Source organism: Micropterus salmoides, unplaced genomic scaffold (genome assembly GCF_014851395.1).
Source record: "Micropterus salmoides isolate LMB-PRFRI ecotype aquatic unplaced genomic scaffold, ASM1485139v1 Ms_hic_scaffold_13, whole genome shotgun sequence".
NCBI lineage: Eukaryota > Metazoa > Chordata > Actinopteri > Centrarchiformes > Centrarchidae > Micropterus > Micropterus salmoides.
The window spans coordinates 15027778-15053147 of record NW_024040374.1 but is presented as its reverse complement, the minus strand read 5'-3'; the positions used below and the strand labels follow the sequence as shown (position 1 = coordinate 15053147).

Sequence of the window (25370 nt, the reverse complement as noted above, 5' to 3'; positions counted from 1 at the left end):
CTGATAACTTCTCAAAGGCCAAAGTGACCAGTTTCATTGAATGCTATAGCAAGAGAAACTACATCAGAAAAACATGACTGGTGTGTGTTTATTCTGTAATGTTAGCCAAACCTTTTCCAGGTTTTTTTGGGCCGCGAAATGAGGATGAAAACAACATAAAGGTATTTCATATGAGAGAGGGGTTTAGTTAAGCTAGTAATTGTAAACACATACTTTTGTGCATTAAGCATTAAGTTCTACTGTAAATAGTTCCTGGTGTTATTTATTTAAGACGTTGACTGGAAATAGTTTCATGGGTTTCATGCATAGGTCATTTAGGGAAAAGTGTCAGTATTAAATAATCTAGTTTAGTTTAGTTAAAGAAACAATGTGACATTTTGAGAAATACACTTATTCACTTTCTTGCTGAGGGTTAGGTAAGAAGACTGATCCCAAATATTTGTCAGCCAGCAGCCAGTTAGCTTTACCTGGCTCTGTCCAACTAGTTATCACCTTATCTCATTTGGTTCAGTTGAGGAGTGTAAAAGCGTCAATTTGCCATTGTACGAGAGGCTGTGTGCTGGACTATTTCAAGGCCAGTGTTGGGAAAGTTACTCAGAAATTGTAATATATTACTAGTTACTTATTACTCCTTAAAAAAGTAATATTATTATTTTACTTATTACTGGGTGATAAAAGTAACTAGTTATGTTATTAGTTACGTTACTATATTACTCTCCAGTGTTTCCCATAGAATGAGGGGGGGTATTCTAACATTGGACAGGTTTGTGCAGTGGTGTTCATGAGCGAGAGGGAGAGAGAGAGAAAGAGGGAGCGAGCCAGGAGGTGCTGCACAATATATGCTCCTCAATACAGCTTCTTAATCAAAAATGATTTTAAATACGCCTAGTAAAAATTTGGAAAATCAATATGTGGCAGCCCGTGTTGATAATTATCCAAATTATAGGCTAATTACGGGAAACACTGCTTTCCCTACCACCCCCCCGTTTTCTTTTTAAAACTCCAGGGTAGCGTATTAGTGCAGACAGGCGAAAATGGAAGACTGTGGAAATGATGACACAGACACTCATGTTTGCTCCCTATTGGGTCTTATCAGTCATGCAAAGCAAAAACACAGTGCTACTGACAGTGTTTTTGTTTTGGTATTTTTATTAAAATATTTTGTACTGTGCAAATGACACCATGCAAAATCTTCTCCATGCCGAATCTTCTGCAAAGTTCTGCAGAGTAGAGGATGGGCGTGTATTGAGGAAAATATTCGAATCTCATAAATAAAAATTGAACATGTACTCAACGATCAAATATTCGGGTCCACCCCTAGTGAATTGCCACTTCATGTGCATTTTCAGTCGTTTTAATATAGATGGTGGTCCATTTTTATACGCAGCTAAAACACTGGTGTGGATGGAGATCGTTTTGTAGTAGTTTGGATGTAGCCTCCCTTCGTGTCTGCACACAGAAATACCAGGACATGATTTTTAGTCCGTATCGCCCAGCCCTATTTATTGGTTAGTGGTTTTTTTAACTGTCAAATACCCATTGGTATTTAAACAATCATAGACTGTATAAAACAGGAAACAATTCAGTATCTGTTGCGCTACAGTTTTAATCTTTGCTATACTCTTAACCACTTTACTGAAACTAGACTTTCCTTTAGTCTTTGGGCAGCCAGAAGGCAAGAAAATGTATTAAAAGCCTAGCTGCATTATTGCTTGTAAAGAATTCTATATAAGTAACAATATACAATGTTAATAAAAGGTCTATTGTATTACATATATTTATCTGTCATAATGTCTCATAACCAGTGTGCTGTCTGAGTCAGATAACATGACCATTATGATGCTTGGTACATTGGGATGTCAAAACAGCAGAATAGGAAAATATGTGTAAATGTTCCATTACTAACTGCTCACCCTGAATGTTACTCAGGGCACGTACAACCAGTGTATGTTTTAAAAATGATAAATGCTCCACAGGGGCCACAAGTCCCCAGCTACCAAACCAACAGACTGTATAAAACTGTGTGGACAGCTGCTGAATATAGGTCAGTAATAATATCAAAGCGTGATTCAGAGAATCTGCTGCTCCCACTAGATTTGATCAAGCTGCACAGAGAGAGAGAGAGAGAGAAAGATAGAGAGAAAGATAGAGAGAGATAACCTCTACAATATGCAGCACACTTTTTCTACACAGTTTTCCCACAAGCGTTTATCTGCATCAAGGGAGCTGGCAGTGCTCAGCGGATTTCACCAGTTTATTATCACAACTTTATATTTTTTGACAGAATTGACTGCCATGCAACAGCTTGGTCTGTCCTCTATCCCCATGTGTATTAAGCCAACACATTTCCCCATTAATATTTAATCTACAGTAGGTTTCCTCAGGCTTGGCCAATACTAAGAATAATCGTGCGTGTGCGTGTGTGTGTGTGTGTGTGTGTGTGTGTGTGTGAGAGAAAGGGTTCATTCCCTTTCATCCTCGTGTTCAGTAGGAATGAAACATCGTTGCACTGGCTGTTAGTCAGTATATAGAAAAGGACATTCTGTATTTTCTTGAAGCAAACACTTCACCCACCCCTAAAATAAAAATAGTACAACCACAGCATAGAAATAGAAACCAGTGGTCTCCATAGACTTGATAGATGAAACATGAAAGTACTGCAGTAAAAAATGACATGTAACGTAGACAGGACCCTATGTTTTTCCCTACATTTCTTATTTGGCCCATAAGGGTTTCATCCATTCCTCTTGAGATAAATAGCTAATACATACTCATACATCAGGGGTTGAATATGCAGACAAACGCTGTGCTTTTTTTCCAGAAAAAGATGGGCTGTACCAGCATAGGTCAGATGAACTGGCCCATACACAAATCTCACTTCCCTCTTTGGGATTCTCACAACTCTACTTCTAACAAGTGTTGCTCCTCTCATGTAGCTCAGTGTACTTTGAACATCTTGTCTCAGTTTAAAAGCCTGTAGGCTCTACACATACACCTTGCATATATTCTGTTAATGCCATCACATCATCTCTTTGCAGTCCAGTATTTTAGACGTGTTGGACGAATAAAGTAAACACTAATATTCTAATAAAGAAATCATGGGCAGCTGAGGTTGCTTGAGGACGTTTCACCTCTCATCCGAGAGGCTACTTCAGTTCTGACTGACTGACAGGGAATCCCAGCTATTTAAACCATGTGGGGTCATTATAAAGATAATGGATACCACCTGGTTTGTTAGTTCTTCAGGCTGTTGTAACGACAGTCATTATGGTCATTGGAGTCTCCTGAGGCCAAGTCTAAACGACTGTTGTTGGCATTGTCACATGAGGGTAATGTGTTTGTTCAATCTCCTGATGAAAGGACAGCATTGTTGAGAGATGGTTTCTCTATTGTGATGTAGTGGCCTCTTTCACTCCTCTTTCAAGCTATCTGTCCTCCTTGTCCAAAATATGTACAATGTTGTCATCGAGTGTCCTTCAAATCTAAGTAAACTGCTGAGTTTTGACTTGAGGAGTTGGCCCTTCTGTGTAGAGCCATGTATTTGTGTAGTGGTTGTTTGGTTTCCCCAATATTTAGGTCTGTGCATTCCTCACTTCATTGGACAGTGTACACTAGATTGCTTTATTTGTGTTGGGGTGTGCGTTCTTTTGGGTGGATCAGTATCTCTCTTAGCGTGTTCTTGGATGTGGTGTTTATTGAAAATGTTTTAATAATGAACTATAATATATCAGGGATGTAACTTAACCTAGATCAAATCTTGTATGCAACCTACAAATACAGCAGGACTGTTGCCAAGTGTGCCAAAAATTGTTTATTATACTGGGTATTACAAGTGCCATCTATTACACTAAAACTAAAAAGGTAAATTAAAATGGTATTAACAAATCTCACAGAAGTTCTTACTTTTGTGTACACACATCTGCACATACAAATGCTGGTTGAATGAAGCTCCGTCTATCATTTAGCTACTTCAGAGCTGGTGTGTTGGCAGGACAGGGTGCTGAGTTGGCACAAGCCTCTGTCACTCCAACATGCTCTGACACTCTTGGACCAGCTCTCTTCCTGTTTTTGGCCACAGTGCTGTTTGTTCAGCAAACGTCGACTGAAACAGAGTTGACCCTCACTTTTCTAAATGTACAACAGCCCAAACATACACAAGAGCAGAGCCCAACCAAAAAGGGATTTTTAAGTCCGATTCTGATTTCGATATTTTATATATGTTATTTTAAAATCCAATAGCCGATATATCGGCCAATTTTCTTTTTTCCCCTTATTGTAAAAAACGCATAACATAGTCTACTATAGGCAGGACTTGACGATTCTGATTCGACTCTGTAAATCCTTAGTCGGGGACAGCCCTACTTTCTACTATGTAGCATATTCACCTCTATTTTATCCCTTTTAACAGCACTGTTAATTCTAGCCAAAGCTTTACATGTCCACTCTGGTTTAATCATTTCTGACACACCGACTGTAACTACAGACAAGCAGCTCTCAGATATTTAGAATACGTTACACACTGTAGTTTAACTGCTCATTAACAACGTTAGCGCTCCTATACTAATAAACATGGCATTGACTTTGTGGCTAATTTAGTAACGGGCAGAGTTACCTGCTGTAAGTGATTGTTAGAGATTATTTAGAAGAAATAAATTAGAGAGAAATTAGTTTTCAGGAGAGAAGTGATGAAGGCTGTTTTTATTATTATTTAAGTCATGTAATTGACGTGACAAATGAACAACTCACTGAGAGCTACCAGGAGCTCCTCCCCGTAGCTCCAGCACTGGGGTCAGCTGATGTTTTGTTCTATGGTGCTGCAGTGTTTTGAACAGAGGAGCTGCAGCGCGCCCTCATATAATCATATATCGGCTGTTATAAATGCCAATGCAGATATATCTGCAATTAGCTTATATTGGCCGATAATATCTGCAAAATGATAAATCGGTCAGGCTCTACACACAAGTGAGGCATTTCACCACTGAAAATACTTTAACACAAAAAGTGATTTGGTTCAAAATATTGTGTTGCCCAATGGCACTGTCACGTAAACCTCCTTTCCTTCTTTCCTCAGACACACCTTCTGGCAATATCGTAAGGAGAACCCTCAGACCAGAGTAGGTGAGCCTCCTCCTGATGGCCTCCCTGGCTTTAACAGCGGCGTCATATTATTGGACCTCGGTGCAATGAGGGCTTCGGCTCTCTACAACCAACTGTTGGAGCCTAGAAATGTGGCCAAACTAGCAGACCAGTATCGCTTCAGGGGGCACCTAGGTGACCAGGACTTCTTCACCATGATCGGCATGGAGCATCCTGAACTGTTTCATTCCCTGGCCTGTGGGTGGAACCGGCAGCTGTGCACCTGGTGGAGGGACCACGGATATGGAGATGTGTTTCAATTGTATTATCACTGTAGTGGACCCGTCTATATTTACCATGGGAACTGTAACTCCCCTATACCAGATGACTAATGTGTGTACTGGACTGATGCTGGAAACTGAAAAGGAGTCTTATCACATCTACAATATAGTTGGAGGGAGGATGGCAGTTTCCTTCCTTCCTTCTTGAACACTGTACTACCTATGTAGTCACAGACTCCTGCCCCCTGCTGGTCAAGGGGCTACTGAAGGGGGGAGAAGCTGCAATAGTGGGGCATATTTCTTCAGGTACCCAGATGATGGAAAAGAAGAAAACTGATCAATGGAGTTCAATTTCATCAACAAATCCATTAATTTGAAGGTAGTAGAAATACGCTGTTGACTTTCCAAAGTAATCCACCAGGAACGTGTTCTCATCTGTGTAATTGGCCAACACAGCGACTTGCTGGATGACGTACCTTTACATTGGGGTAATAGATCAACTTTTTTGCAGGTGCCCTCTGTGTGGCAAACCTAGCTGCATCAGCGTTGATCTCATTCAAACAAAGGGGAATATTGTCAGAATGAATGAGGCCATCATTCATTGTTGATGTCACTGTCAAGTAATTTACTTTTCATTTGCTTATATATTCATTGATTTCAATAAATGTTAGTATTCGTTTTGAGGAGTATCTAAAAGATCACTATCCATTACACAAAGTGGAATAAGCGACTTTTTTTGAGTTGGTAATTCACAGGGAAATCATATGGCTAAGAAATGTTGCCTGCAATGAGTTTTATAGGGTCAGCAAAATATGTTAATTGGCATCTATGAACAGAACTTCCCTCCCTCTGCTCACTCTGTCTCCAGCGCCTCAAGTTTTCCATCAGTGACCCAAATTCACTCTGCGTCGCCGTAACTACCTTCAACACCACAACAGGTGAGGCTAATCTGGTGCCATTTACATCCCTTGTAGAAGAAAGGGAGGGGTTTGTTTACCACAAGTGCACTGCCATCTTTACTGAGCCACGTGGGCGCTGGGCAAAACACACTGTCACAGTTCCTTTCAAACATCTTTCTGTAGGTAGGAAGACGGGGGAAGAAAATCACATTAGAGGGTGGAGGAGGCATCTGGGAGATAGTGGTTAACAGTGATGGCACTGATAGCTATTGTTCGCGCCCCGCATTTGCAGTTTAGCTGAGGCCAAACACAAACCCACATCAGCCAAACACACACGTCTAGAAGGAGCGGAGCAGCCGGGAACGTGACTGCAGACGCTGACCCAGTTTTGAGTTTTCTTGCCGTGCTCACTAAACTGACAGTCGGATTCAAAGAAATGTCAACGCTCAATATTCATCAGTCAGGAAATTGTCTGAGGTGATGCGCACTTTAACACGCACGTATATACGGTGAGAGTGAAGCAGCTGAATGCCATGCACCATCAGCGGAGTCACAGAAAGGCTACTGAAGACGCTTGAGAATAAACATTATGCCAAATCAATACGCTTCCCTTGAATTCACCCTGGCACTGATCAATATTCTCTCTACCTCTTTCAGAACAATACTGTTTAGTCTCAATAGATCCAAATTGTTAGCAAGAAGAACCATTGAATCACAGTAAACACTGAAAGAATACTTCCATTCTCTGTTATTGCTTGCACTTTACAACTTCAAAACACATGCTTTATCATCAAGGGTTTTGTTGACTAGACGATGGTTAGATTTATTTTACTGCGTTTATTATTATTGGTTCCTTGTTTTTAAAGAGCATACCAATGACTTTGTACATTTTAGCCCATTAACTTTACTTTCATATTTGTCATTTTTGATTGATGTCCTATTCTTTAGGCTGCAATTTTCTTTCAGTCCTTTATTAAAATTGCAAAGACTAAACGTTGCTTGAGACTGGTAATCCATCACAGTGAGAATTGTTTTCCTTTTTGTCAGTACATTATTATGTAGTATTGCAGATGCAAGTGGTACATTTCAGTATTCTTCATAGTGGTGCATTCAAAGACACTTCATTATCACAGAAAGGATAATTATCTGCTGAACAACATTGCATCTGTAACTATGTTGAAAAATCTTATCCAGAAATAAAAACAGTATGCAGACATGGACACTGTGAAAAAGACTGATGAATCTGATCATTCCTTCTATAAAAATGCCAACGTTTTACGCAGTTAAAGTGAGTTACCCCTGCTCACAACTACATTACTTTGACATGACAAAACAATCAAATGCAATACATTGTTCAACGTGATGGGTTTATCTCTAAAATATATTTTAAAGTTTCTGCAAGTTAAAAGATCTGAAACTATTGACTCTGTGAAAGAGGAATCTAAACATGATCTAAACATTTACATGTTGCTCTGGTTGGCATATTGAAAAATTTTGGCACTAAAACATGCAAATCCAACAGTATCATCCTTTAAAATAAATCCTTTTTGTGCTTTGTCAAATGTTTATCGCTAAACTGACGGTATATACTGTAGATCCACAGTATATACCGTCAGTTTTGGTAACACTTAATCTTTCTAGTCCGTAATCTGCCACTGCTATCCTAATGATAGTTGCTGTGAAGTTTCCAGTGTAATCTGTTACTAATAATAGGGAAAATCCTCGAAAGAACTACTCTATTTATATCAAGGTAAATATTCATTCGTTGTTCATTTATCATTTGAAACTTTATTCTTTATATATGTTAAATTGTATTATTGCCTGTAGATAAAATTTCCCATTTTGTCCAGCTGATTTGTTGTGCACTTACTAAAAGACTATCTGGGTTAGGCTAGCAGTTATTATTCGTACGTTTTCCCTCTTAGTATGAAATTACATACCTGCAGTTCTTTCCAGGAATCTCCTTTGAAATTATTAGGAAATGATACACCTGTAAAATAAAACATTACCCCTGTGTTTATGTCTAACTTTTACCCCTTTCAACATGTGTATAACAAATGACATTGTAAATAGCTGGAGATCCAAGATGGTGTATAGTGAAAATGATCTGGTTTAACTTGATAAATGTTATAAAGGTAGTAACCCACGTTTACCCGCCAACAGTAGACACTTCCGAGTCGGTTGCTTCAAAGAGGTAAATGACTGTTATGTGTCAGTAAATTGAATGTGCATCATTTTAAAGGGCTAATAGATGTTTGCAAACAAGTGTATAATAGATGTTCCATATTTGACTTAGAATCTCCTTGACAGATTAGAAAGCTGCTGTGTTCAGTGTTAAAGCTGTCATGTTTGACCTCTCATTGATGAGCCTCCTGTGAGACAAAAATACAAATAAGTTCCCATTTTTGTGTTAACTGTTTGTCTACATTATTTCTGAAATGATTCTGTGTTCGGCTTCCCTAAATAAATTATATGATAACTTTACTCTTTTTGATGGTGTTACCATTGTATGGCTCTTGTTTTTTTGTTATTGAACAGCTCACGTGGCGGAGGGAGAGCTGACAACACTCAACTAAGGGTGAGAATGAGGTGGAAAAAACAAATGTATGTTAATGGTGTGCCATCACAGATCTCATTATACGAACCTATGTTCCTGTTTGTCTGCTACAAGCTAGACACCTATTTCTGTCACTCAAATTTGCAAACACAGGCAGCTAACACTCCATAGACAGAAAAACAACATCTGTCAGCCTTGACCCCCAAATGTGCTGACATTAAAATACCACAATTTAAACCTGACACTAAAATGTATCTTGTGTCAAGGTATGCTGGAATTTAATGATATTTTCTTTGTCAACAATAAAATCCAATATTGTTCTTTAGGAAAAAAAGAGAAGTCTGGAGCTGTAATGATTCACATGTCCTTGCAGATTCATGCATTTCCTTTTTTAAGAATTTTATCTTACAGCAAATAATGTGCCTCTGCAGATGCATTAAACAACTAAAATGGTTTGGTTTTTAGTCATTGTGAAATTACACACATGCATATGCCCACTTTCAGAGTTATCCGTGACTGCATAGATATTTATATTATTTTAGCACCGGTAAACAAGCAACAGTGTTTCAACTGTTCATCCCATATTGCAAAAACAGACTAACACTTTGAAGTTTCAGTGCCTGGCCTTGTATCACAGCTCCTACAGTGATGAAATTATATTAGTTTGGGCATAATAACCCTGGGCTATGTAGCCTATTAGTGTGATGTGATTTCTAAAATCCCTGAGCCTGGATTCATCGACAAAAACAAGCCCATTTACCTTCAGGGTGAGCAGCAGAAACAGCAGGCTGGTATGGATTTGATACGGCAGCAGCATTAATGCCTTTATCCAACAAACACAAAGAGTTCAATCTAGAGCTTAGTGAGACTCTGTGTTTCTGTGCAGCTGTGTTTACTGCAGATTGACAGTGAAGTGAAGACAAATGCTCTGCAGAATCGATTGCTGCTGTAATGGCTAATCATAGATGAATCACTAAATCACAAGGGTAACGGTAACGTTAGCATTTCACGTAAACCATGATTGCTAGTTGAGATGAAGGCTAGCAAAGTAAGGCACAATTCTTAGCTGTAATGTAACGTGCGTTTGTTGTAATTGTTCTCTGACTGGTTAGTCCATGAGTTTGGGTCGTACAGTGGTATGAATAAAACAGCTGATGCCGGTACAGGCAGGGGTGCCAAGCAAAAGTATTTATTTTCCAATCACTCGATGGACTAATCAGTAGAATAATCAACAATAATCTGTAGCAACCCTAGCTATCACTTTTTATTCAAAATTCAAACATTGGTTAGTTAATAGTTAATAGAAAAAAGTTAATAGTTAAAAGTTAATATTTGAACTGTAATGACCTGTTTGAATTCAAAATGTAGTCTCCAAGCCCAACAGACCGTTTGAAGAAGCAGAGAGCTTGACATAATGATTGTCCTATTGCCCTACATGTGAACTAAGCTAGTAATGTTATGTTGTTTGCTATGAAAATGGAGGACACTAGCCAGCAAAGCCGTCCTAAGCAGACGATCACAACACCAAAGAATCTGAGAGGTGTGTGGAAAGTATTAGGGGTTCTACACTGCAGGTGGCGAAGCAGTTGTCTTACTCTACAAAGAAAACTAATATTCCTCTAGCCTCTGCCAGTTAGAAGCTGGAAATATATTTTATTCTAAATTGATTTTCAATTTGTTTCTGAAAGTGTCTTGCTATTTACATATTGGAATTTTTACATAGTTAGCACGGACAACATTTACATTCTTGAACTTTCTTTATCTTGTAATGTAAAAGATATTTCCCTTTATCTAACTTACTCGTTGGCTGTGACTGTTCTGTCTTAAAATTTGACACCCCTGAACTTAGCTAATCTACTTGCTATGTTGCAATTTATAGTAATGATGACAGTATTTTTGCTGACAAAAAACAGGTGTTACACAATGTAATCAAGGCATTTAAAAAATGTTCAACAACAAAAAAAATACTGACCACTAAATTTCAGTGCAATTACAGTTATGATGTTTGCAAATTATTTTACTTTTGTCAATTTGAAATAGCACTACTCAAATTTGTTACCCTTAATTTTTTTATTTGACTTGTTTAATGATGGAGTGGCTTTTGGAGCCCTGGCTTTGAAGGCACTCCTTCTGACACCCACACATTCAGTATATCAAATCTTTTTTTATTTTGGCAGTGTAAGGTTTTTTTTGCCTCTTGTGCCGTCACACAGAGTAACAGCCTGACGTATTACAAAAACAGAAAGATCCTGCTCCTGACATATGTTTGTATTAGTATAATAAATCAATGTCTGCTTATTTCAGTCACTTCTTCGCTCAGTGTTCACACCAACCGTTTTTAATTTAAAAAAAACATGATAACGTACAATGACACATTAAACATAAACTGTTTGCTTATGCAGCTGCTTTGGCAGAAAGAGGAAACTAATTGAAATTCCACAGACTTTGCTGGCGGTCAGTCCAATTTGAACATTCAGACCATGTCAAATCCAAAATATATTGCCTTCTCTGCTTCTGAGACACATTTACCTGACAGGAGCTCTGCATGATATGTGTGACAATGTGAGAACAACTAAATGTTTGCACGTGTTAATGTGTGTGTGTGTGTGTGTGTGTGTGAGAGAGAGAGAGAGAGAGATCCAATGGAAGAAATGTAGGCCAGTATATTCCTGGGAGCTCCTCCACCCTCCCTTTCTCTCTCTCTCTCTCTCTCTCTCACTCACTCCCATCTCTCTATGTATCTCTCCTCCCACCACAACCCACTCCCCCAGGTTGTGGGCAGTCTGCCCAATCAGAATGAGAACAATGAGAGACCTTGATCACCATCCATCGCTCATTTCTCTGTTTGAGTTAGTGGTTGTTCTGCCCTCTACTTTCCTCTCTCTTACTGTCTATATTTATAATGTTTTGGAACTGAAAATAAGTCCAGGGACATTTTGTGTGCAAGTATATTTGGTTGCTGCTTTGCCGCTTTGGGTTTGATTAATATCAGTTGTGTGTATTCATTACAGGCATATTTAGACTAGCTTTGCTCAAAGACAGGAAGAAGGGGAAACAGCTAGCCTACTAGCCTTGGAACTGATATTGATATGTTCATCTTATCTTTTCTAAAGGTCCTTTCACGTTTGAACACATTTATAATCCATAACTAATTTTGTTTTTAATTTAAAAATATGATTTACACACATAAACCTCTCACACTAAGGCCTTGCTCATCTGCCAGACCCAATCAGTTCATTTTAGAAAGTCTGGACAGCAAAAAACTACATGAAATCCAGAGGCTGTTCAATTAATGTAATTTTATAATCCAACGATTAAGAAAACTAGATAATCGAGATAAAATGATTATTGTGCCGCATTCTGTTTCGCAATAATGCTTGTTTTGTCTTGTGTTTTAAACCAAGGGCACCCCTTTCCTTTACAGCAGTGGCTCTTTCCCCTCCCTAAAAGCCCAAACTCCCTCTCAGCGTGTTTAGTTCAGCTCGAGCCAAGCTTTAAATGTGAGGAGTAGGGTCTTAAACTTTATTTCAGTATTGCACAGGGAGCCATTCAAATTTGATAAGTGTAGGTGTGGTATGTTCCAATGATTTGGTGAAGCTCAGGATTCTTGCACCAGAGTCCTGGACCAGTTGGAGTCGACTGATGAGTTTGGTGGGGATACCAGTGAGGAGAGCATTTGCAGCAGTCTAGACAGGAAGTGTCAAAGGCATGTTATCCAGGGTGACACCGAGGCTTTTTACTTTGGATGACAGAGTGACCGGTAAACCATCAATATTGATAATGAGGTTTTGCGAGTTTAGAGAGTGTGGATTTGGAGCCAATAAGAATGATCTCTGTCTTGTAGCTCTTGAAGGCAGCCTTCAAGACATCAGGAGCTGGATGACCATGAACCTCCTCCAACTAAACAACTGTCTGCACAGTCTGTGAGTCATTTCAGCTGTTTTCTTTGCCCCACTCTGATGCAGAAATACATTTGATTATCATACTGCATTACTCAATATTGAAATAAATCCATGTCAGAAACACTTTCAAGTTTCAAGTAAAGAAGCCTATTTAATGTCTGTTATAACACTAAGCAGTGACGTGGAAATTGGATTCATTTTAAGACATGTTGCTATTGTTATTATTCTAATGTGCTTCATCAGGATGATTGAATAAAATATTGATTTATTGATTAGACATGTTTTTGATATTTATTTTGGATAAATTGGTATGTTAATCGAGTAATAGGCAACATTTTTTCCTTTAAAATACACAAAATTAGTAGTTAGATTAATCGACTAATCGAAAAAATAATCATTAGATTAATTGATTTGAAAAATAATCACTTAATCACTTAATGCATGTGTATCAGCAAACCTTGATAACATCTTTACTTGCTGAGCATTTACCTTGGGCTGCCAAAATTCCTGCCACTTTTCTGTTTAAAACATGTTTGTTTATTTTTGTGTATTTTTTACATTGTGTGCTGTATTGAGCACTGACAAATGAGTTGCCACAACACCACCACTGTCTTTTACCAATGCCTCTGACTCATCTTCACCTCACAGTGAATATACACGAAGATGTTTCATTCAGGGGACTACCATGAAAGCTGCTGAACTCAACAATGGCCAATCTCAAGGTGAGTGTCAGCAATGAGAAACAATGAATGCTGCTGCTCATACATAAAAACATTCTCTTTTTCTCTCTGTCCATTTCTGTTTCTAATCATGCTCCCATCTTCACACTCAAAGTTATGCACATGCATAACCAGACACAAATTAACACGCACACACACACACACACACACACACACACACACTACCATCTGTTGTCTTGAGAGATTGCTATGTTTTCTGTGTCAGAACAGCTGTAACTTATAAACAAGAGGGAAGATTATGATGGCAGCAGAGGGTCGTTTTGTGAATCACCAGCAGATGAAACATCAGCCAAAATGGCACAGCTCGAAATTGGGCCACTGACTGTCATTATAATTTGTGGGGCTCATAATATAGAACCATAAGTAAATAAAAGGTCTGAATCATTTGTTTGATTTTAAAATGTATCTTACGTACACTGATTTGATGCTGACATTCACTGACCGCAACAGTAGAATCACCTGAAATCTGTGAAGAATCTGTGCCAAGCATAAAATGGTGCAAGGTTTGTCATTAGATGAAACAATACTGTTGACAGAGAAGTCAACATTAATAATATTGTCAGATATTGGTCTTTTATTGTGGCAAGCCTAAGACACACCTGTGCAATACCCATGCTCTCTGATAAGGATCTTTATATGCCACACCTGTGAGGTGGATGGATTATCTCGGCAAAGGTGCTCACTAACACAGATTTGGACAGATTTGTGAACAATATTTGAGAGAAATAGGCCTTTTGTGTACATAGAGAAAGTCTTAGATCTTTGAGTTCAGCTCATGATGAATGGGGGCAAAAACAAAAGTTCTGCGTTTATAATTTTATTTACTGATAAACTATTATATTTCTGTGAATTTACACTTTTGTCTGCATTATTCTCCACTTGTTGATTGTTCAGCTTGCCAATCCCCTGTGAAGCTGCACTAGCCAGAGATGGGGACTCGAGTTAGAAACTCGGACTCGAGTGCAACTTAAGTCGCACACACAGTGACTTCAGAATCAACTTGAGACTCGTCCTCAAAAGACTTCAGACTCGACTCGGACTCGAGGTACGGGACTCGTGAACAATGTTTAATTTTTAGAACACGTCTGATGAGCTTCCCTCCCTCCGTTACCTATAACCTGCCTACGTAACATCTGCTGTGCGCGGCCGCAACAAACACCGGCAGCTGCTGTGCCATTTATCATAAACTTTGGCTTTAAAACTTCATACAACAAAGAAGCGCTGAACGCAAATATGTGGTGAGTGAACATGTTTAGCTCAGCATTGGCCATCTAACGTTAGCTTGCTTCTTGCTTCAGCTATGAGCTACGGGAGGTTTACTGTGACTGTCGTTTGTTATGAAAAGATGAACAAGTGTTTGTTTACTTGCCAAACTTGCGGTGGTCGGTTAACGTAATCATTTACGTCTCGCTGGCTGCCATCACGTTAATTATTGCCGTTGGCTGGAAAGAGGTTACAGGTTTATTGTTGATCATGTAACGTTACAGTTTCATTTAGTTATAGCCTAACATTACACTGGTTTGAGAGTCTGCAGCGTGTGTTGACTTATAGTAGTTTAAGCTGTCATTGATTGCATTGCACATTATGGTTGTGCTCTGTAAGTTAAAAACAGGTTACAGTTTATTGTTTTGAAAGTCTAGGGGATGTGTTGACTTATAGCAGTTTATAAGCTGTCATTAATTGTAGACGCATTGTACATAACTTACATACTGTAAGTTAAAAACAGACAGATTTATTGTTGATTATGCAACGTCACAGTTTTATTGACTTACAGCATTTAATAAGCTGTCATTAATTGCATTGCACATTACATGGTTGTGCTCAGCGCAGCAGTTGATACAACATTCGTAATACCCACGAGAGACTTGAGACTTGACTTGGACTCTTGCTCAAAGACTTGAGACTTGACTTGGACTCTAGCTCAAAGACTTGTGAACATCTCTGGCACTAGCTGAGCTAATGTAGAATAAAAATAGTACTATTTTAGTGCATAGTAAAAATCTATCTTAATACATACACAACAAAACACAACATTGTGCAAGTACACAGTGTATACACATACAATATCAACCTGTACTGTCTAGTCAGTTGAAGTACATTATGTGGCATGAAGAATTTTCACAGAGCTGAAAGTGTAAATGAGGTTTCCAAATATTGAGCACATTATGAAATTAATCCACTGTAAAATAATTACTAAAAGCCTTAAAGGGATTGTGTACAGTTAAGCCAAATTCATACTTTCGCATCTGCGAGGGCCTGTGCAGACTATTATGCTGATGTCCATGCGCAGCCCAAAATTAACGCAGAGCAAGTGCCGACTGTACGTGCTCCAGAAAACAAAATGGATGCTTGTTTTGAAGAGAGGTTGTTCGAGGAGACCCGCCATTCCAAACATTTATATAATAATAATTTTTCTTGTTGTACAGTCTAATACAACAAACACGGGAGGTCTTCTTGTTACTGTCCTGATGCTGCTTTTTGATTTTTATCGTGGGACGGTTGTTGAATATTTTTGTGCGCAAGCTTTCGCAATGGATCTTTTGCACAGTTTTATAAATGAGGCCACAGGTGAGTACATAAGATGTCACTGGGAGGTGCGTCACAAACCACAGGGAATGCGGCATCTCACAATGAGCAGAGAGTGAGATATATGAACAGACTGTCTCAAGAGCTAAACCTAGACATAATACATGGCATTTATTCACAAGATATGGAATCACAATGCCTTCTGGCAGGATACAAACTGTGAACACTGGCCGGGAAGCTGACCCACATAATATATGACTCTGTCTAGCAGAAATTAGGTCTGTGTGTCGCCCTACTTCAAAGTCCACGGGGAGAAATGTCCATGTTAACATCTAATCCTGTATTCAGCAGCCGAATCTGATTTAAAATCTGAAGTGGCGAACTATTCTTAAAATGGGGTGTGTTTGATTGAACTTGTCCCAAAAGCAGTAGAGTTCAATAAATGTATGTGCCTTGTGTGTAAAAGAAGTCATTTATTGAAATAAGTTAAATAAGACATTAGTCAACCGATTTTGTTGTAAGGTAAAGTTCATTAAAGTTTATCAGCTTTCCTCTATTTGTAGCTTTTAAACACAATGTGTCATTTTTGACGTCCCTTAAATGTACTTACAGGATCTTATTAATTTGAAATAAATGGATTTTTCTTGAAGAGGAAAACAAATAAGGTAAACAAATCGTCCCACAGGGGTTTTGCAGTGATTAATAAGCTGTTGTAATAATAAAAATGGCTGATTTCAATAGCTTTCATACATGACCTACTTTTTCTGTCCTTGCTCAACTCTTCAGTCAGTAAAGCCTCACTGTAAAAATTATCAAGTTCAATTGCTGCCTTAAAAATGTGAGTAAACTCAACTTTAAGAAAAGCTTTTTTCAACTCATGATGTTACATTATACATTTTGTTTAACTAATGATCATTTTTTGTTTGAACTTAATACTGTGAGTTAAAACAACAACAACTGCTTTCTCTTGTCAAACAAACATACACTTCTACACCCTTTCAACTCACATTTTTAAGTTAATAGAACTAAATATAAGACATTTCAAGTTAGTTTAACTTGCAAGAAAATGCAAGTTAACTCAACTTGAAGATTGCCTTTGTTTCAACTCATAAATTCAAGGTCATGAAGTTGATATAACTACAGTGTTATAGTTGTCTCAACATTGTTTTGACACTAGTCTTGTTTACCAAAGAAGTTTCTATATTTTGGTTGGAATTTGAATACATGACTTATCTGCAGTGTATAATTAGTAGGGATGAGCAAATACACCACTATCTGTATCTGTTCAATAAATTTAATTTTCTGTATCTGTAATCAGAATGGGCGGGGCTTAATCTAGAAGTTGGGGGGACTAACCAGAAGTTTCTTTTAAGCCTGAAATTGGAATCAGAGCTTGCTATATTTATTAGAAAACTATTTATAGTACAGCTACAGAATTGAACAATGTTTTTGATCACAAAAATTGATTTTTTTAAAAAAGGTTCCCATATTTATACACTGAACAAAATTATAAACACAACACTTTTATTTTTGCCCCATTCATCAGGAGCTGAACTCAAAGATCTATGACTTTCTCTATGTACACAAAAGGCCTATTTCTCTCAAATATTGTTCACAAATCTGTCCAAATCTGTGTTAGTGAGCACTTCTCCTTTGTCGAGGTCATCCATCCACCTCACAGGTGTGGCATATCAAGATACTGACCATACAGGATGGGTATTGCACAGGTATGCCTTAGGCTGGCAACAATAAAAGGAAATGTGCAGTTTGACTATATTGGGGGAGTCCAGGGGGTCCGGAAACCAGTCTGGTGTCGCTGTCAAAGGTTACGAAATCCATTAGGTCTTTGAGTTCAGCTCATGATGAATGGGGCAAAAACAAAAGTGTTGCGTTTATAATTTTGTTCAGTGTATAAATATGGGAACCTTTTTAAAACATATCAATTATTGTGATCAAAAAACAGATAGACACATTTTACTTTTCACATTTCACATTTAGTATCTGTACCAGATACTCGTTTCAACGGAGTACTTGCTAAACCCTAATAATTAGTTGATTATGTACTGTATGTGTTTCTGTCAAACTCAAAAGACACAGCACCTTGTCTCCCATCTCAGCACTCTCGCCTTTTTTTCCAACTGATAACTTTCATACACAAGTTCAGTTAACAAGACAAAAGTCTCAAATAGTCAACACAATTAATTAATGCAAGTTCAACTTTCTAAAACTCATACAGTTGAGTTCAAAATCCAAAACTTGTCAGAGCTATTAGAGTTAAAAAGAAGAAGTAAATTGACATAACTAAATGGGTCTGTGATTTTTTTCAGTGCTGAGCTCATAGTGGGTGTGATTGAGCAGAAAACTGGTCTCACATTGTAGTAAAAAAAGAATCAAATGAAATTACAGCAGTCAAACTGAGCTATCTGCTCTCCTGTAAAGTCATTATTTTAATTATATGACACTACAGGGACTTTGTATTTGCTGAGAGAGATGTGTGCTGTAACAACATTACTTTAACTATATAGTAATTGTAACAAATGAACTTGTTTGGTCTTGACAAATGTTCACTGACATGACCTTTAGCACTCTAATAGGACTTCAAGGTGTGAATGACCCAGATGCAGACACTCCATTGGTCGGTAGACCTGATGAAGTCTTGGATGTGAGCTGAAATGTCTTTAAGACGGTTATATATCAGGTTAATCCAAAGTCTGTGTGTTGCGAAATGACACATCTGATTTTGCTCCATGACGGTTGCGCTCATCAACTCTTTATGTGCCAGTTACCTGACAAGACATAAATGTTGACCCCATTTTGCTGGTGAGCTCGCTTCTGGTGAGATCATAAAATGACATTTACGGGAGTTCATAGCAAGAGCTGTCCAGCAGATGTGTGTTTCAATGTAATGCTAAAGGACAGCGGCTTACAAAACAACCTTGGTGTTCCTGTACATTCGATAATACTATCCCTCTCACTCATAACACATGCATAATGGAGACATCACATACACGCATACACTGTCCAGCACACGTAATCCATACACACACACACACACACACACAGGTATGCACACATACATATACCCACATATGTTTTATCTTATATAAGCTGGTTGATGGAAATAGCCCACAGTTTGAAAGGAAAGCCAGAAGGAAAGTGTGTGTGATAATGAAGCCCTGATGCATCGGCCCATTCTGTGGCCTGTGCGTCAGGCAAGACATAAGACACCAACAGCAGACCACGTAAGTAGGTCAGTGTGCTACAGTACAAGCAACAGGCTAGCAGTAGGGAAGCTCCATGGTGATTAACAGACACTCAGATCATGCTACTGCATATATTACGAGGGTTATTTATAGATTTATAGCAGGATGTAGGTACTGAGTTCATAGTTAGGAGATATTTGGTGGTAGATTCATCAGAGATCTGCTATTTAATCCATTTAGATAATATCGTCCACATTAAAAACTATAATTCTTCACCATGGCCTGCAGGACGGTGTGATAAACAGATAGAGACTGTCGGTCAACCAGAAGCTTTGGGTTCAAGCCTCATGACAGCGAGCAGCTCCCCTACTGAGGGCACTGAACTCCCATCAGTTCAAGCAGTGCTGTTCTGTAGCTGACCATTGACCTCTCACATCCAAGGGGAAAAGGGCAAATAAAAAGACCAATGGACCACCATGAATCAATGAAATAAATTTAAAGGTTCTCTTATCCAATTAAGCCATAAAGAAGTGACTAAGACAAAGGACTGTGACTTTTTTGGTAATGTTCCAGGGCGGCTCTAGGGGCGGCAATGTCCGGGTTTAATTTAGTTGACATAAGGGAGATATTATTTCACACACATCTACAAATGTCAGCGATGACACACTGAAGTCCAAGATTTATGACTGTAGTACCTGAGGAGAGTGAAGCTGTGTGAGTACAAGAGATGAGGTGACATCATAGTGTTGCCTAAATGTTCCCTAAGCATATTAATCTACAAAAGTTGTTAATATGCATGCTAAAGTTGGCATTATATTATCCAATCCAATCCTACCTTATTTCTAAAGCACATTTAAAAACAAACAGGTTGACCAAAGTGCTGTACATTGACATGAATCAATAAATAGACAAAATACAACAACAAAACTTCAACATACAGCTCTAATCCCGGATTAAAAGCCAAGGAGTAAAAATTTGTTTTATGTCGCGATTTAAAAACCGGAAGGCTGGGGCCAGTCTGACATGAGGAGGCAATTCATTCCACAGTCTCAGTGCTGCGACTCAGAAAGCTTGATCCCCCCTGTTCTTGAGACGTGTTTTAGTGACAACAAAAGTGAAAAGGCATGCGGCTTCAATGGATCAGCGACATAGGCTGGAGCTAGTCCATGAAGGGCTTTAAAAACAAACAATAGAGTCCTAAAATCAATCCTAAAATTAACTGGGAGCCAGTAAGCAAGAACAGGGGTGATGTGATCTCGCTTACAAGTTCCAGTAATAATATTATATTTTGGCCTAAAGCGCAGTTGAGCCTAGTACATCTGAGACTGATAGTTTACACTGGTGAAAGACCATTGTATACTTCATTCACTTTTACATAACCCCTTTTTTTGCATTTTTTGTCCATCAAGCAGCTTTATTTTCTGGTATGTAATAAACATTACGGCCTCATGGGGCTGCTAGCATTTTGTAGATTTTATTCTTGTTCAGACACAGAGTGAATATTAATTAATGCATAAATCAATTACTAACTCCTGGGCTAGATGCTTGGTACAAACACCCTGCATTGCCATGGCAATAAGAACACTGTAACTTCTCAACAAGCCCAGTCTCTATTGTTGGGAGCATCATTATAAGCCACCATCAAATGACTGCATGACCCGCAGGCAGTCTGTGTGTCCATGGCTCTGCTTGGCCCAGATGGCCAGCTTCCACACCCTGTGTCTCGCCAAAGCAGTGGTGGTGACTCACTGGCATTTATGACAGAGAAGTCAAATAGTCAAAGCCTTAGCTGATGCACATGCTGTTCTCAGACTGACATCACTGACAGGGAGGCATCTTAATCACAAGTTCCTTATATATACTGGATGTCAACGTGGAAAAATGACGAGTGACCCGTGATGATGCCTGCTGACTCTGGATTTAACCAGAGGATTAAACAAGCCATAAAATAATGATTGAGACAGAATTTGTGTCAACCAAACAATTTTCCTTCCACCAATATAACATTTTTGTATTCCATTAATTATCTGGATACAGATACACTACACAAGAAGAATTTTCCATTGACATTAATGATATGCTGCTAATGGGCAGCAAAGGAAACTTACTAGCATTCAGAATCCTTGCTCTCTCTTGCACTTACATCATTCAGACACACACACACACACACACACACACACACACACACACACACAGATATGAGGCATTTGTGTTAGGTCTAACATAGCACTTAAGTTGTTTTATGTCCTCAGCTGATCACTATCCCCTGACTCTAACAGATAGCAGTCACACTGAAATCAATTGCCACCCAAATCCAAAGAAGACAATGTGGGCGTGTTCATAATCTGGCAAGGTCTCATTCTCACTCTGTAGTTCTACATCATCAAATAAGCAATAAATTATACATCCTTAAATGTCAGTTGTATAAATACTGTAACATCCATACATTTTGATGCCAATACACACACAACATACACTTGAATGTTGCCAAGAGTACTCTGACGTGGCCTTAGCAAGGTTTTCATTAATTAATCTATGCTGCTTCTCATGTCCACAAAGAAAAACAGCCACCTGATGAAAAAACAATAAACTGTCTGCAATTTTTCCAGAATAATCCTGCTCAGCCTGAACTTTATTTATTTATTTTTCTTCTGGTTTATGGAGAGAATCTTTGCCTGATTCAGGCTTGTTTATGAATTTGAAAGACTATTTTAAGGCAAGCGCTCATCCCAAAACATTTTTTTTTTATTCTATCTTTGGGCACGGAGTGGGGTTACACAATAATGCAGGTCATGTTGGTCACTTAAGATGGTTTGTAGTTATCTTACGAGAGTGTTTTAATCAGTCAAACACCCTTTTAAGAGGAAACAACATTTATGAAAATCAGAGATGGAAGAGAAAGGCCATAAATGACATCAAAGCTGTGAATGACGCAGAGGGAAAAACAGGAGAAAATAAGGGGAAAGGAGCAGGAGGGTGTGTGCAGGTGAGCCACTTACTGATTAAAATCTCTTGTGGTCAGGCTGAGGATAAGCAAATGCAAACAGAATGTCTTTGTGTGAGGAATTCATATACACAAAAGCACACACAGCCAGATGTTAAAGCTACAGAACAAATTAATTTCTCCTGGCAGGCAGAGGGGCGTCTTGTTGACGCGGCTGGTAAAGTGTCAGGCCTCCATGAGTTTGACCCACATTCAGTATCCAAACAACACACAGGTGCTCTGCTGTTCCAATCTCACTTCTCTTTCTCTCTTTGTGTTTATTTCTTTCATCACAGATAAGCCTGCTGTGTGAAAAGAGGGATGACTAATGAAAATGAGTTCTCTCCCTCAGGTGAAGGTGCTTCAGAAAGCAGCATGGTGCCGGGCAAAATACTGACACTGCTTTAAATGTTCAGCTATTTCATTCATGGTAAGTTCTGTTCAGGGAATATTTTGTTCCCCATCAGAATAAAAGCTTTGGTTAAATTCAAACAGGCAGCGTGTGGCATCATTTGTTCAATCTAAATTCACCCTTACTTTCTGCCCGTTTCAATTTGAATAGCAAATTGCAAAGCCCCACGCAGACAAGGCTACCTGAACTTGAGTGCACCCAAAAGGTCTTTATTGTAACTTGCTTTGACACAGGTGACTTTGTTGCATATGAGAAATTCAGACCACATGCTGTTCGCATTTTAAAGCATTAAAGTGTCCTTGTGTGTGTCTCCTTAAAAGCTTCCCGAGTTTATCTCCTAAGCTTTTATTGCTCTGCTGGTATGTGTGTGTGTGTGTGTGTATTAGTGTGTGTCTCGAACCTTAATATGAATGTAACCTGACATGCACGTGGCGTCACATTTTTCCTATGATCTTGCACACAACACAGACTTGCTTTATACCTGCAGTCACGTTCCAGCTGTCCCTCCTTTCAACAACTGTTGCTTTCCACTTCAGATTTAGCATTTAGCATTGAAGTGTGTATCATGATGACTCACACTGATGATAATGTAAAATAATACCCCAGGCAAGCTGAGCAACTGCTGACCAACGTTTCATCCCATCTACATCAGAAAGACAGTAATTTGTTGATTTAATCAGCTTTGCAAAACAGCACGATTTGTCTTTGTTAAGACATCTCGTTATGTTAGTCTGGTGAATCTCAGTCCTTGGACAGCAAAATAGTTGATTCAATCATTTTTACACTATGATCTATTCATCTTTATTGTGCTTCAGCCTCCTGTTTTGATAAGATTATGCACTAAATAACCATAAACCTTAGTTGTTATTACGTGCCTCTTATTCTCAAGTTCTTCTGCTATGTAATAAAGTAAAAGTAAGTAAAGTAAGTAAAATTCCTGATGAATAGGCCTAATTCTTAACTATAATAAATTTCCATCCACATGTCTCTTTATAAGATACGTTCGGGTTCGGGAACATGTACAGCTGAACTGGTTACTGGCTAGTCAGGACCCGCATTACTCTGCTTCTGACTGGCTAGTAGTACTTAACTGGATACTATACATGTGCAACTCCCAACAAAGATCAAATAGAAGTGAGATGCTTTACTCGGTAGCTAAAACAGAGCGTTCGACACACAAGGTGAAAAGAGGTGCTGCAGCAATGGTGCAGTATAAGGTAAAATATATTGTGTTTTTTGAAAATTAAACCATGTAAACATATTCCAAATAAAATTACAAACCTGAAAATGAGCATTATATGACCACTTTAATAAATATTAAACATTTGGCACAGGGATATAGGGAGTAATTCATTTCTTAAAAGGTATTGCCACTTTGTGTTGGGGATCAGCATCATCAGTGTCGGAAAAAGGAAGCGCACGGAATGGATTAAGTTGGATTAAAGAGCCGGGATAATAGCTAAACTGGACAGCTGGAACTGCATGGATCCAGCACCAGGCCCTCCACAATGCCAGCAGATAAAGCAACCTGCTCAGCCCCAGGAGTCTGGATGAATTAGCTGATGTTATCCATTCTAGACAGTATTGCTAGCTAGCAAGTCGTCAGCATTAGCAAGAAAGCTAACGTTAGCTAACATTATGCAGTAAAAGCCACAATCTTACAATATATTTCCCATGCTTTGGAGTAATGTTAGCTTTGGCTTTGGACTTTGTGTTGGACTGTGTTGTGGTGGGTGCCGGTTGCTTGTTAACATTAACAGGCTCTATTTTTAAGCTAACATTAGTTAGTGTTACATGCAGTTGGTGCCGTAGGGGAGCAGAAGAGAAGGCACTCGGCCTCCACGTCACATACTTTGGATTTTTCCATAAAAACTGTCCAAGTCCTTTACATAGAAAGCAATACACAGGCAACCAAGAAAGCGACGAATACATGTAATTTGCATTACATTACATGTTACCTTGACCCTATTTGGAGAATATGACATCTTGGATGCACCTGAATTGAAAAGAGAAGAGAAGAAACTGCAAAAGGAGTTAACACCATGCGAATTAAATTAAATAGAAGAAAAAGATGAGATCAACATTAAAAAAACTCAAAGAAATGGGAGAGTTCCTTGCTCAAAAAAGAAATGGACTCTTTGAAAACTATACAGCTGATGTTCTGCAGGGGTTTTATGTTGCTGTCCAGTAGTGATGGCAAGTTTGAGTCTTTTGACAGACTCGTTCATTCAAATCTCGTTCATTGAAATGAACTAATCTTTTTTTTTGTCATTTCGTTCATTTTGTTCATTTGAACTAGGCCGGTTATTGTGGCGCTGCAGCCCTAGTGGGCGAATAAAAAACAGTGCCGTTCTCAAACATGGAAGGCTGCCTGGCTTGCTTTATTTGACAAAGTATAATGCACAAATTCACCTCTTGATTACTGTATCATCATTATATAAACCCCCCTGGGCCCACAACCAAATTCAAACCATGTAAAAACCACAGAAATATGTAATCACCACTACTTCGGCTAAATCCTTCCATTTTCACAATCTTTCCCGAGTATACAACCAGACCAGCTACATAAAGGCTTATGTATATAATTACTATCATTATCTCTTAAGTGCTCATTCATACAGTAGCCTAATGTCCCTATCCGTGAGTAAAATATTAATATCAGATTTGCAGTAAATATATTGAAGTAATAAGCTTGATACACTATATGAATAAACACACTTCATCATTAAAATTCAACCAATTTAATAATAATCTAGATCAAGCCACCAAGTTCTTAAAGAACTCCAGCACA

The 25370-nt window shown here is 38.6% G+C and overlaps 1 protein-coding gene across 1 annotated transcript in view; it reads left to right on the top strand.

The window, feature by feature from the left end:
* Positions 1–8740, top strand: part of xxylt1 (xyloside xylosyltransferase 1) — a gene marked incomplete in the record, with an annotated part of 60359 nt that extends 51619 nt beyond the window's left edge. Inside the window, 1 exon segment of the mRNA XM_038715712.1 lies at positions 5072–8740. Coding sequence (XP_038571640.1) covers positions 5072–5468 — 397 coding nt within the window.
* Positions 8741–25370: the final 16630 nt, after the last annotated feature.